Source organism: Triticum dicoccoides, chromosome 1B (assembly GCF_002162155.2).
Source record: "Triticum dicoccoides isolate Atlit2015 ecotype Zavitan chromosome 1B, WEW_v2.0, whole genome shotgun sequence".
Lineage (NCBI taxonomy): Eukaryota > Viridiplantae > Streptophyta > Magnoliopsida > Poales > Poaceae > Triticum > Triticum dicoccoides.
Window position 1 is genome coordinate 684,831,977 of NC_041381.1, and position 14,311 is coordinate 684,846,287.

General features: G+C 46.7%; 1 protein-coding gene across 1 annotated transcript; it reads right to left on the bottom strand.

Moving 5' to 3' along the window:
* Positions 1 to 5,970: 5,970 nt before the first annotated feature.
* Positions 5,971 to 9,134, bottom strand: LOC119349665 (proteasome subunit beta type-6-like). The gene is made up of 8 exons (XM_037617750.1): positions 8,882 to 9,134; positions 8,260 to 8,336; positions 8,114 to 8,169; positions 7,905 to 7,977; positions 7,685 to 7,796; positions 7,301 to 7,374; positions 6,817 to 6,891; positions 5,971 to 6,267 (listed from the first exon to the last, which is right to left on the bottom strand). The coding sequence occupies exons 1-8, from the start codon at positions 9,015 to 9,017 to the stop codon at positions 6,136 to 6,138; spliced, it is 735 nt and encodes a 244-aa protein (XP_037473647.1). The 5' UTR covers positions 9,018 to 9,134; the 3' UTR covers positions 5,971 to 6,135.
* Positions 9,135 to 14,311: the final 5,177 nt, after the last annotated feature.

The following is a 14,311-nucleotide window of genomic DNA, read 5'->3' on the forward strand; positions in this document are numbered from 1 at the left end:
AGTCAAATATATTTGATCATGATTTATTATTTTTGACAATTATCTCTATGATAAATGAGTTGGGGGTGAAACATTAAGCCCCTATCTTTCTCTGTGTTCGATGGATGCCATTTTTTCTAAAAATATGCTTTGAGTACTAGCAATCATAGAAGAATATATGTTGATTGAGTATGTGGAGCTCTTACTTAGACTTTGTTGAATAAGTTGAATTGCAATTGTTTGGTGACTGAGAATATAGGTTGTTAAGTTTCAAGAGAAGGCATTGTTTGAACCATAACATGTGAATTGATTGCTACTTTATCATTATGAGTTTTATGAGAAAGAGTTGCTATTATGATGCTAGGAAAGTGATTGAAATTATCATTGATCAAACTTATGCACTATGCTAGCATTCACACTTCATAAATCATTTCTTTAATCATTTACCTACTTGAGGACGAGCATGAATTGAGCTTGGGGATGCTGATACGTCTCCAACGTATCTATAATTTATGAAGTATTCATACCATGTTTACAATAATTTTATATCGATTGGGTGCAATTTTATATGATTTAAATGGAACTAACCTGGACTCATGATGTTTTCAGCAAAACTATCATGGTGTTGTTTTTTGTGCAGAAATAAAAGTTCTCGGAATTGGACGAAACTTTTTGAAGATTGTTTTTGGAAGGAAAGAGAAATAATGGAGCAAAGAACCACCAGAGGGGGGCCCTGCTGCCCACAAGACACCAGGGCACCCCCCCCCCCATGGCGTGCCCTGGTGGGTGGTGGGCCCCTCGTGGCCCATCTCAGCGTGGAACTGACGCCAAAAAATCCTATAAATACATAAACCCCAGAAATAACCCTAGATTAGAAGTTCCGCTGTCGGAAGCCTCTGTAGCCACGAAAAACCAATCTGGACCCTATTCTGGCACTCTGCGGGAGGGGGAAAATCATCACCGGAGGCCATCTTTATCATCCCGGCGGCCACCATAATGAGGAGGGAGTAGTCCACCCTCAGGGCTGAGGGTTTGTACTAGTAGCTATGTGTTTAATCTCTCTCTCTAGTGTTCTTGATTTGGCACGATCATGTATCGCAATCTTTGTTAATATAGTTGGATCATGGGTGTTTCTACCTCTCTATCTTGTTGTGATGAATTGAGTTTTTACCTTTGAGGTTTCACTATTATCAGATTGAATACTTTTTGGATTTGCGAACACTTTATGTATGTCTTGCATATGGATACTCATGGTCACAATGGGGTGTTCTACTGATTCACTTGATATATGTTTTGGTATTCAACTTGCGGATTATCGTGACATTGGGGTAATCTATACATAGGGGTTGAGAGGCGCGGTGGTGCTGGGCAGAGCGGGAGCAACTCAAAGACATGACGCGCAAGAGAGAGGCGCCGGCAGACAGTAGAGAGCAACGACACTGATCGGTGGGGCGGACAGTGGAGAGACATAGGATTCTTTCAAACAAGTGAGGAATTTGGCCCCGAATCAGAGAAGGGGGTGCACCGAGGCAATTTTGCAAAAAAAAAATATCTAAATGGCCCCCTAACACGTACCTCCTATGTGCACAAGTGGACCCGTCAAAAAGTGACATGATGGCAAAATACATACAAAATACGAGCGAAAAATGTAGCCAGTAACCGTGTGGGTTCGTTGGAGCAAGTACAGTTACCGGAACATATCATTCTTTTAATACAATGACCAAAGTGACTATGATGGATAGGTTTAGTGACCCGTAATGCATTTTACTCATTGTAGAATGGTCCGTTCAAATCATCAAGCCCAAGCTGGTCCATTGTGTACTTGGGAACCAAAAGAACATATCATCAAGGGGCAAAATCTATACCTACTACTAACAAAGCAAGGTGCGTTTCTTCAATTTTTTCATCCATTCACCATCGATTTTTTTCTATCCGAGGTGGTACTAAACTTTTGTGTGTCTATCCGCTAGAAAAGAAAAAAGGTTTGTCTAGAATTTCATAATTGGGCCGTGCACGCTCCAGCCCAACGAAGCCAGCCCACTTATTCTTCTCCACTCAGTTAGGAAGACCTTATTTGTCGCATGAAGCGATAAATATTGGAAGCTTCCCACAGGGTGCCGAAGACTGGGCTGGCCCATTTCCATTTTTTGATGTTTTATTTATATTTTTCTCTTTTTGTTCCTTTCTCTTTCCCTTTTATATTTCCTTTTACTTTTTTCCTTCTTTATTTTTATTTTTTCTGTCAAGTAAAAAATTACAAAAATATTCAGAATTGCAATTTTTGTTCAAATATTCAAAAAATTGTCAGAATTCAAACTTTTTTGTTCCTGATTTGAAAAAATGTTCGGAACATTTCACAAATTCCTGTTTCGAAAGTTTTTCATTTTTTAGAAAATTTTTGTGTTCTAAAAAATTCTTCAATATTTTATTAGAAAAAATACATTTTTAAAAATGTTTCATATTTTAAAATATTCTTGTTTTAGTGAAATGTTCACAAATCTAAAATAATATTTTCATCTGAGAAAACATTTTCTAAAATTGGTTTGAATGTTACCCATTAAAAAAATTAAACAATATTTGTGTTTTTATAAATTTTCATGTTTTCAAAATATTGTTTGTGAATTTCAAAAATATTAATGTTTCTAATTTTTCTCGCATTTTTCCAAAAATATTGGAATTTTCAAAAAACAATTGTTCGCATTTTTTGAAAATTATTCAGGATTAAAAAAACTGTTCACATTTCCAAGAATATTCGCCAATTCATATTTTCTTTTCAATGTTAAAAAATAAAAAATATTTCTAATCTGATGCTATAGTATTTTCATAAATATTTGCCCTAGCCATTGTATAGCGGTGCATGTTCGTTCTATGCTTAAAAATGAAAGAAATTGTGGGCACGTGGCAATAAAAGTGAATATGTTGTTTGGCTTTAATTAAAGCAAAATTATGGGCACTTGAGCACTAAATAATTAAAGAGAATAAACCATCAAAAAAGGGGACATTCATGCCTGATTATGTTAATGAAATGGGATTTATGCGTTGCAATTAATAATCCACATGGTTACGCTGTCGTAAGATAGAGTGGTCGAAGCAACCGTGTCCCGAAGGTCACCGCGTAGCCACCAAATGAGGAGGCAGGCACAACCCTAAGATGGAGGCAAACCCGGAGAAAAAGAAGGCATGAGTTGGGTGCTCGCCACCGCACCGACCAACCCCACCACTATCAAGATTTGCGTGTCAAACATGTCCGGCGTGAAGATCAATAACTCCTTGCTCTGTCGCCTACCATTGTGAAGACAAATTTTTTGGATGACACGTCAATTATCTTTTCCGTTGCTTCTTGCAAAAAAATAACTCTGCCGTTGGAACAACGGGCATATGTGCTAGTAAAAAAACAGAGCATAAGGGAGACTCTACAGTGACGCGCCATCACGAGACGACCAATATCAAAGGAGGCCACCTTCACCACAAACATCAAGGTTCCAGAGAAGTATGAGTACCTACGAGTTACGACTGCTTACATAGTATGGCCCTTGACAACTTATAAGCACAAGGCGAATCAACCTGTGGTTGGATGGTTAGAGGAACTGTGGTATCCCTAGCCCACCAGGGTTCAAAGCATGGTGCTCGCATTTATCTCTGAATTTATTTCAAGATTTCCAGATGCGCATTCAGTGGGAGAGATGTTTCCGTCGACGACTACGGTGACTTCGTAAATTTCAAGATGATATGCCGGCTCCTTCTTTCGAAGGTGCTCATAGGGATAGGGTGTGCGTGTGTGCATTTATAAAGGTGAGTGTATAAGCATGTATATAAGCGCTTGCATCTGTACTGAGTTGGTTTGTTTTGATTAATCCAAAACCTGGGTGCTGACTGTTCTTAAAAGAAAATCTGCTTTGTATCTTTATCGGGGTGGTCAAAAACCTGGGTCCAATTAGTCTATTTTACTTTAACTTTTCTACAGACATGTTAAAGAAGTCACACAAATTTTTGAAGTCTCCAAAGTAAGGGCATCCCTAGCCATTGGCCCCCCAGGAGGGGCAAAAAACGCCCCCTGGGGGCGCACCGGCGCTAAACCGCGCACTGGGGGCGTGATGCCCCCAGTCGCGGCGCCCACGGTTAGTCCAAAAAGTCAAACACGGCGCAAAAACGACTCAAATCTAACGCAAACATCGGCGAGTTCATTCAAACTTAAACATATTTTACAAAAAAGAAAAAAAACTACCGCGGGCTACCCCCGCCGTCTCCCTCGCCGCCCGCCATCTCCCTCGCCGCCCGCCCACGCGGTTCTACATGCCGAGGAGGCGGTAGAACCGCGTGTAGTCACCGCCGTCGTCGTCATCATCGTCGTCGTCGTTGTCGCCGCCTCCGCCGTCCCTGCTGCATCCCTCCCCCGGTTGGCGCGGCGGGTTGGACGGTCCGGGGGCGTCGTCGTCGTCGTCGCTGTCGAGGACCACGACGCCGTGCTCGTCCTCGCGCCCACGCTTGCGGGCGGCGATCTCCTCCAGGGCCCGGCGCTGCCGGACCATCTCGTCGCGGAGGTAGTCGTCCCGCGCCCACCGCATGGCGTCCTCGTCGGAGAAGCCGCGCCGGGCTATCTCCTCGTACTCCGCGGGGAGGACGGGCTCCGGTTTGGGCTCGGCGAGGACGAAGCGGCCGGTTGGTGGAGAGGCGTTGGCGCCGCCGGAGCTGCGGGTGCGCGCGCTGACCGGTGTGTCCTGGGGCTCCGGCTTGACAGGGCGGAGGCAGGGCGAGCCGCCGGACAAGGAGGAGGACCCCCAGGTCTCCATGCGCCTCGGGGTCCAGGAGCTTCCCCGGCGGCGTGAGAAGGAAGGGGGAGCGGGGTACTCCATGCGCGGCGTGTTGCCGCCCTCGATGTACTCGAGGACGGCCTCCAACGTGCGCCCGGGCACGCCCCACCACAGACGCCGGCCGGCGGCGTTGAGCCTGCCGGAGGGCACGACGCCGTTGGTGGCCTCGAGCTGCTCGGCCTGACGGCGGCGGAAGTAAGGTTCCCAGAGCAGGCTGTCGGGGGCGTACCGTGGCGCCTCCCTCGCCGCACGCGGCAGGTTCGAGCGGATGCGTGCGATCTCCGCACGCCGCGCCGCGCCGGTCGGTACCGGGGGCACCGGCACGCCGCCCGCGCTGATCCTTCACGTCCCGGGCACCCGCATGTCCGGCGGGACCAGGTACTCGGCCTCGTAAAGGAGGCGAGCCTCGTCTTCGTGAAGATGGCGGCGGCCGAAGCCGTTCGCCGCCGCGCCGTCACCTTGGAAGCGCTCGGCCATGGGTGTGAACTGGGGACGGCGAAAGAGAGGAGAGGAGAGGGAGGAAACGACGGCGGCGGGAGAGTGTGAGTCGCCGAGTGCGCCGGGGCGCTTCATATATAGGCCAAGGCGCGCGTGTCACCGTGTGTACGCGTGGCGGGCGAGGGAGGGCGAGGGACGCGCGTCGTCCGGTCTTCACTGCGCCGCCCGTGAGGCATCAATGATGCAGGCTGACCGGTGCGGCAGCTTTGGCATTGATTCGCCGCAGGAAACGAGGCGATGAGGACGACGAAGGGCCGAGAAAAGAGCCGTGTCACTGACGCGGTGGGCCCGCGGCTTTTTCGCGCCAAAACAGTTCACCCGGCGCCCCCGGACGCCCCCAGCGCGCCGGGTTCGGGCTGGATCCGTCGGCGCTGTTTTCGGCCCAAGCCGGCGAAAATCGGGCTCCTAGGGCGCGACCAGGCCTTTTTTCAGCGCCGGCACGAAAAAAAACGCCTGGGGAGGCTTTTCTGGGGGCGCGATGAAGATGCCCTAAGCCATATTGCTCTCTGCGGTTCTAGAATTTTTCTTTTCTTTCCAGGGACACTATTCACTACTACACCGGCCAGTATAAGTTTCAGCGCCTAGTTTTCGCAGGTACATCTTCAGCCAGCAATGACAGGTTGCATTTCGTTGAACAAGACGTAGCTGTGTGTGTTGACACAAGCATATGCCATAGTCGAGGTTCACCGCAAGGCACATATCCATAAAGATGATTCGTAGACGCATGAACACCAAAACTATTTTAAGTTGTAATAACAAGGTGGAAAACAAGTTGGTGCCAGCAGAATCTATTCCTCCAAGCAACGTTCGGCTCAAATCTAGAACAAGTCATCAGTACAACAGGATTTCACTGGACCATCGCATCAGAGCTCCCGGCTGCGAGAATGTCGAGGAGAGAGTTTTGGGGCTCCATCTCTTCATGCCACAGTGGCAGTTTGTCACCAGGGTGGAAGCTCCTCTTAACACCCGCCTCGTTAATCTGTGCAAGAATTCTCAAATCAGTACGTCTAACTAGGTAGACAAAGTCTTTGGGAAAACAAAGAGCAGTTATTAAGCAACAAGTTGATGCAACCTCCAATTTTAACAAGGAGGCACATTTCGACAAGCTGCTAAGATTACCCGAGGCACAGTTTGCAAAACAAACACGACTTTTCAACAAAAAGAAGGGGGGTTAAGACAAGATGACACCAGATCCAACACAGAAAAAGGTGTGCCATCCTATTCCAAATAACATTTTAAGCACAACCCAATCTAAACAAGTTCAGAAAATCAAGGCTACGAAAGTTGGTGCTGTTTTAAAATTTTATTCATCTCATTTTAAAAACCATCACAAGACTGTTAGATATTGGTTTCAATTTTGACTGATATCTCATCTTGGTTATTAAAGCCATCACAAGAGAGGTTGCATCATCCTTATGTTGCAAAATAAGTCAATTCAAATAAGCAAGTCCAAATTTCCATAATGTTGTCTATTTATTTCTCAACCAAAAGAAACAAAGAATGAAATCTGTATGAAAAGAACACTTACAGTAACAGTGCGGACAACCCCTCCACTAGCACCATCACGAGCAATAGCAAGGGAAACCACCTTGACCACAAACTTCTGTCGAGATCAGGACAAGGAAGAAAATGTTAGAAGATGCGCTGCAATGACTCAAAGCTTGGACTAATGAGAAATGATGGTTCAGCCATACAATTCAGGACTATGTAACGGGTATCAAAAAAATTCAGGACTTTGTAATTAATATTACAATCTATTCTCACAATGTCAACAATGAGGCAAATTGACAGAAAAGTCATCAAAAAACTTTATTCTACTTCAAGGAAATAAGAAGACCATTTCATGACACAACTACAAAATAAGCAGCGAATAGAAGCAATATGGGAACTGAACATAGCTTCAGACTGGACTGTGCCTCATGCATTAAATAAACCATGTCCTATCACTCCTTTTTTGGCAGAAAAGATCTCCCAATTCTTTCTAGTTCCTCAGAAGAAACTAAATGCCGTACCTCAGCTTCTTCCTGGGTCATACCCTCTTTCCATTCATGATCCATCAATCCATACAGGTAACTGGAACCGGATCCTGAAAAGCCCAGTGATAACATAAAGTGTGAGAACATGCACCTGGTATATCATACACTAAAGCCGGATTAGCATAACTGCATGCTCAGTGTTTCTCAGCACTCAACGGAGCCAGATTGCACTCAACCAGGATAAGAAGTGTGGTTAACATCCCAGTATGTTCTACAAACCGCAACCGACTAAGTGAGTACAAGCTTGCCAGGGTGCACAAGGTTTGTTGCAAAAGAGCCCTAGAAGCTACTAAAAGATGTCAACTCAACTATTCAAGTATAGGTAAGGAATGATGCACTCCTACTATTGGGGAAACTAACCTCCAATTGCGAATGGTTGCCTCAGAATCGTTCCACCAAGAGGGACCGAGTAAATCTGGCCTCCCTCGTATTTATCCCATCCACCAACTATCATTCCAGCTTGCAACATGCTCTGGACATTGATAAAAAATAAATAAATAATGGCATGACATGTGTGTCAAGAAGGTAAACAAATATTAAGCACCATCTCTTGTTATCTCGAAGGTTAGAGAAGATATACCTTGTTCTGATAGGCCAATAACCTAACTAAGTTGGATGCAACTTTCACGGTAGCTGGTTGCCCAAGCTGGATTCTGTACATGATGAAGGACAAATTTAACATCAGCAACTACCAAATCAAATACTCAATTGACTATGATCATGACCTACGGGATCTAAGTTCCATGTAATTCATTCAATGCTAAAAAGTGGTCTGCACAAAGTACTTACGTGTGCTGGTGGAGAAAATAACGCACGTAATCCGAAATAACTTGCGTGTCAGCTGCCTGCAAGATAATGAGAACATTGAGAAGCATGCTACACATGAGACATACGGCATATATGAAGAGAAAATAGGATATCTGACTAGCACTTACAGATCCAGAGCGGCAGACGTAGACATTATCAGTCAGCTGACTAATCTTGTCCGAAGCACGGTTTGCCACATACATTCCTGTACCCAGGCAGCAAACAGGCATTAAGCGAAGCAAATAAAAATGCAGAGAGCAAAACAGATCAAATGCCGGCTTCATTTATTTATTTAATCCAAACATACGCAGCAAGACTTTGCAACACTAAGGAGATAGCACAGCAGTAAATTAACACCTCAGGGGAGCCATGTTCTCCAGTGGACTCGGTGAGAACGTTGTGACAATGGTAAGAAGGTTTCGGACTTGACAAAACACAGCACTGCAGGACCCAATAATAATAACTATCGTAGCAAATCCTGGGTTTGTCTGCCTCTATCTAATAATCCTGGGTTTCCCGTGATCTCGCAACTAGAATACCAGGGGAAAAGACACTGAATTAGGAGGGGGCGCCTCGTATTTTATAACAAGTTAATAACATGGCCGGCAGCACCAGCCGCATCCCTCGGTTCGATCTACGAGCGGCGGAATCGGACGCCCGGCGCGCCATCTCCAACCCTGACCTAGACCTAGCCGCTGCTGCTGGATCCACGGGGCGCATCAAGGGATCGGGGCGGGGGGGCGTGCGTACCGGTGCTGGTCCTGGAGTCGGCGGCGAGCACGACGCCGCCGTCGTAGCAGACTCCCACGATGGTGGTGCCCATCCGGTGCTCCCCGTCGGTGGGCGCGTCGGCGGAGGAGGGGCCCATGAGCGAGGCGGCGTCCATGGCGGAGGTCGAACCCTAGCAGGCGGCTTCCGCGGTGAGCGAGCGAGCGAGCGAGATGTGGAGCTGGAGGCGACGGTGCGTGCGTGTGGGGGTTCCGCTGGCTATTGGCTCTGCCTGCGGCGGCTTTGGCCTCGCACGCAAGAAAGAAACGAGACGGGCCGGTCTCTGGGTCGGACCCGTCCGGGCGCGATCCATTCGACTCGGTCAGGTTTTCGTCCAGTTCGGCTGGAACGAAAAGTCCTTTTTTTTTAGCATCGGTACAGACATAAGCGTTCATATACACGCGCATACACTCATCCCTATGAACGCACACACGCACACTCTATCCCTATGAGCACCTTCGAGAGACTGAGCCGGCATATGATCTTGAAATTTATGAAGTCACTGTAGGCGTCTCGTCGTCGACGGGAACGTCCCCTCCCACTGAATGCGCATCGCCGGAAATCCTGAAATAAATCCAGGAATAATGCGAGCACCGGGATTTGAATCCTGGTGGCTTGGGGATACCACTGTCCACCTAACCAACTCAACCACAGGTTGATTCGCAACGAAAAGTCCTCTTTAAACACTCACTTATACTTTCATGACGAAAAAAAAGAGACACAGATGACAAACGTCTCATAATCGACAGAAACCTTGTCTTCCACCGAAATAACATCATCCATGAGCCTCGAATAAATTCAAAAATATGCAACACAAACATGCGACCTGAAATTTTATCTGCCTTTTTGGATTTGAACGGTTGATATGAATCTAGGACGAACGATGTTTTCTAGGCAATTGATGTGAAGATGATCCTGGTGTGCCAGTATATGAGGACACGGAAGATTCATGGGCTTTAAAATGGGATCCAAAGGAAAAGGTCTATTTGTCGGTCCAAGGAGCTTACAAGGTTGGTAGGACACAGCTGCACGAGGTCACCGTGGCAGCGGGTGTGGACTAGTGGTGGCAATCTCGTGCGCCCGCGGCCGCGGGAGAGCCGTGAAACTTGCCGACAAGGCGCAGCCCATGTGGCACATCTGGGACCAGATCGGGTCCGCCCGCCAGCGACAAGCAGCCTTGCCACCACTGCGTTGGGCTGCCACTAATCCGCCACACCCTCGTCGGAGAAGAGGAGTCGGTGCCGCCTACCTACACCAGTCGGAGCCAAAAAGATCCCATCGTTGACGCACCACCAGGGCTTGGAGACAAGCTGCGTGACTTCAGGGGCGGTCCGGCCAGCTGTGAGTTGGGCAGAAGTGGCCATCTGCGAAAACCAAGCTCCGACTTCGGTCATGGTGGACGATGGTTGTGTTTATGCGCAGTTTCCTTGTTCAAGGCATCATTACTGCAAACATCTCCTCGCTTGGGCTGTTGCGAGGGGAAACCCTTCACCGGGGACTCCCAGAGCAGACGATGGCGGCGCTTTCAGCGTCGTTATCCCTCTTGAGGGCATCATTTTGGAGTAGTTGCTTGCTGGAGTCAGAAGGTGGAGCGGCATGGCATCTACCGCATCAACGATGGTGGGTCTCGACGGCATGGTGCAGCAGTGTCTCGACGACGAATGTGTCTTGATGTACGAGCGAAGGATGGTGGCGTTGTGGTGGCGTCGACGATAGTTGGGCCTGGCAAGGTCAATGCGCTGATCTCACCTGAAGTTGGGGCAATGCAAGATGGCGGCGGCGGATTCTAGAGCATGTGCATGCGGTGCGTGCTGAGGGTTTACTAGACCGGATGATGCTCTCGACTTGTCATGGGGCGGCTTAGATGGTGTGCATTGGTGCGTGGTTAGGGCACATCATCAAGCAAGTATGTGTAGCCACATAGATCGCCAGGAAGATGACTTTGTGTTGATCCATGTATTTGTTTTGTCAAACTCTGTTGGATAATTACTCTTATAAAGGATGTTGGAGTAACCGCCTCCCGGGGCTCGTAGAGGGCGAATAGCACCTCCGAGTCGTTTGTTTCTGAGTGGCTTTCCGCAGGGGCCTCTCAGGGCATCTCCGCACCGTCTGATCTGCCCGGATGGCTGGACATGGGCGACCCATCTGGCGGTCCATGTAGTGGACCGACGGCGTGCCCAAGGCCACCGTCATTTGGGGTTACCCAACAACCACTCTTATTGTTAGGTTACTTCACCCTTCTACTTGGGGGTTACCCAACCAATCTTACGAGAGAGCAACAACATTGTGATGATTTTCTCTCACAACTATGATCTTGATGCCTTCTTTGAGAATGTTGCACCACCCTTGAACATGAGGGGCGACATTGCGGAAATCTTTGTCATTCCTTTGAGTCCAGATGCTCCAACAGGCAGCAGGCCATGATTATAATATCTAGAGCAATATCATTAGGTAGAGCTTGCATAAAAATACCAACCTCATCAAAGAAAAATATTCCTCTATTCTTTTTGGGAATGATTCTCTAACAATTTTTTTGAGAAAAAGTGTAGTCTCAAAAGAGGAGAAAGGTATCATCTTGCCCTTTATTGCAGATGGCACAGTTGTAACCTTGCAGGTGAAAAGATTTTCTGCTAAGAAGGTTCCTGGTGTTAATTATGTCATGTAACAACAACCAACATATGTATGTCAGATGTGAAGCACATCTCTAGAGCTTTATGAACAGAATGTGAGCATCACCCCCACCTCTTAAGAATTTGTACATCTTCATTGCACAGTAGCTTGATGAGTTACATGAGTAGCTCCATTTATCATTCTGGGCCACATCTTGACTTGAAGATGAACCTATGAAATACTTCCTCTAGGTTATCAATTTCCATAGCACTATGAAGAAAGACATGCTCATTAATTGTTGTAAAGGAGAGGTGTTTGAGAAGTCTATCTTGAAGGCTATGATCCAACCATCCATTTTCCTAGAATATAATTGTATTTTCTTTTCTTGCTTGACAGGTTGCAACTTGTTTGTATATAGGCGATGGATTTAGAACCGATTTCCACCATAATTAGCCAACTAGCCTTCCATGAGGTGGTGCAAGAGAATAATACTATTCCCACATCATCTTTATCCATGGCAAAATTTTATAGTTAAAGAATTTGCGTATGTGATTAACTAGTAGAGCCTTATTACTATTCAAAAGAAAAACTAGTAGAGCCTTATTATGAGTAGAAATATCCAACAATGGTAAACCTGATTCCTATTCTTGCCTCTAGGACTATCTCAAGTGTTGTATGGTGATTACCTTTTCCTACTCATAGGCATTTGTTTAATGAAATAAGGATGTCGACAACATTGAGAGTATGATGTTAGAAGAACGGTCATATTGAATTGACCCAAGTTGTTTGTTATACTTAGAGATGTTATCATCGAGTCTACAATTTATAACACGAAGACTTAATGTATGCCTAGTTCCTTAGACCATGGGAGTATCGAGTAACTTCATACCGGGCAATACACTTTGGGTTTCGTCATCTGTAACACAGTGATCCTAATGACAACTTACAGGTTTATCAAAAAGTATGACATGGGGCAAGATAGTTCAAGATTGAGATTTGCTCCTCTAACGATGTAAAGATTTTTTAGATCCCTCTCAGTGTGACGACATTCATCGTCGTTTAGACAGACATAGGTGACTAGCTCACAAGGATGCCAGAACATGACAACGAGAAAGAACAAAACAGTAACGAGGAGACCTGTATAGTGAGCATGTGAAATTGTGAATGACTCACGGGGATACCGATATATCTCACCTCAGGTTTTGTAACACACCGTGAAGCAAAGGAAATAGCAAATGATAACCAAATGTTCAATCGAATATCATTCGTTTAAACATTAGGATAAAATAGTTTGAGAGAAACCAAAAGCGTTCAAGGTTACTGGAAGTGTTTCGGGGAGTACCGGTAATACCGAGAAATCATATATAGGTGAAAATGATTTTGGGGGACTTAAATATAAATTGTAAAGGGCTCCAATATTATTGGGAGGCCCCTGGAATCTATTTAAGTCATTGGGCTAGAGAAAATAATAAAAGACCTATAGGGGGAAAGGATAATTGGACATAAAACCCATTAGTGAATGGTGCCCCCTTTGGGGGCCGAATTGGAGAAGGGGGAGGACTCCTCCTCTCCGGTACCCCTAGGTCGGGGCAAGAGGGAGGAGTCCTCCCCCCTTGGTGGCGCCCCCTCCCCTCTCTCAACCTATATATACTAGAGGATTTGGCCCTTGGAGATACACAAGTTCTAAAGTTTAGAGCCTCCTCTAGTTCTCTTATTCTAGTTCTAATTTAGACTTGGTATACATTAGAGCTAGTTCTAGTTCTCTCTAATCCTCATAGTAGAGAAGTCCCGCGAGGTTCTCTCCTCCCTCCTCTAATTCTCCTGCGACGTCAAGCTCTGAACGGTCAAGTGTTGCCCGAACAGGCCGTGGCGCAACGATTGAGATGTGTTTGATGGCCTTGATAGGCTTGTCGTTAATCTGTAGCGCAAATAGTTATGCCCCCAAAGATGTAGCAATAATGGTGAACCTCGTTAACAAATATCATCTCTCCCATCTATTTTTCTGCAATGACTGTTCACATACTTTCTAACAAGCAACTAAGTGACGACCACTGTTCTGACTCCTAAACACCCTTTTATGGTGCTCGTCCACATCCCCAAGATTGTGACTGTTGAAGCAGGGCCTAAGTTGGAGAACAAAATCCATTGATGTTGTCGGCACCGTTTCGTCGGCAACAATTACACCAAATCCGCCGCCCCAAAGGAGTGTCGGAAAACACCCCCACATGCCCCTCAAGGTCACCGCTCCGGGTGCTGCCGTGATGGAGCAAGGGGCGGTGGGAATCAATTCCAAACAAGCCTAACCTTGAACTACTCAGCTGACGGAGGTGAGAGGAACCACGGAATTGCGGGTGGCTGCAAGAGGCGAGCCAAATATTTCCTACGTACCAAACATTATTTTTGCTGCTTGGGTGTTTTTTGTCACAAGCAACATTAATTTGTAGCCTATGAATTAAAACGGATTTGTGGAACATCATGTGCCTGAATTTTTGTGTGGTGTCAGCCACTTTTTGCAAATCGCATCGTGAGGCCAAAGACGGTGACAATGTGGAGCGCCGACCACGGTGAGGCCAAGCTCTACGAGCGTAAGCAGGTGATAGCCGGCGAGAGTGAGTATATGAAACTTAAGGGGGGATGGGTGCAGGAGGGTCGCCGAAGTTTCTCATCGGGGCTTGGCTTAGAGGGATGGTCGAGGTGGCGACCAGCACAGTGGTGGGAGAAGGTCCAGCGGAGGGCGGGCGATGATAGCCGCCGGCCATGGGGGACGAAGGCAGGCGACCAGGGCTGGGTAGGCCATGGGAG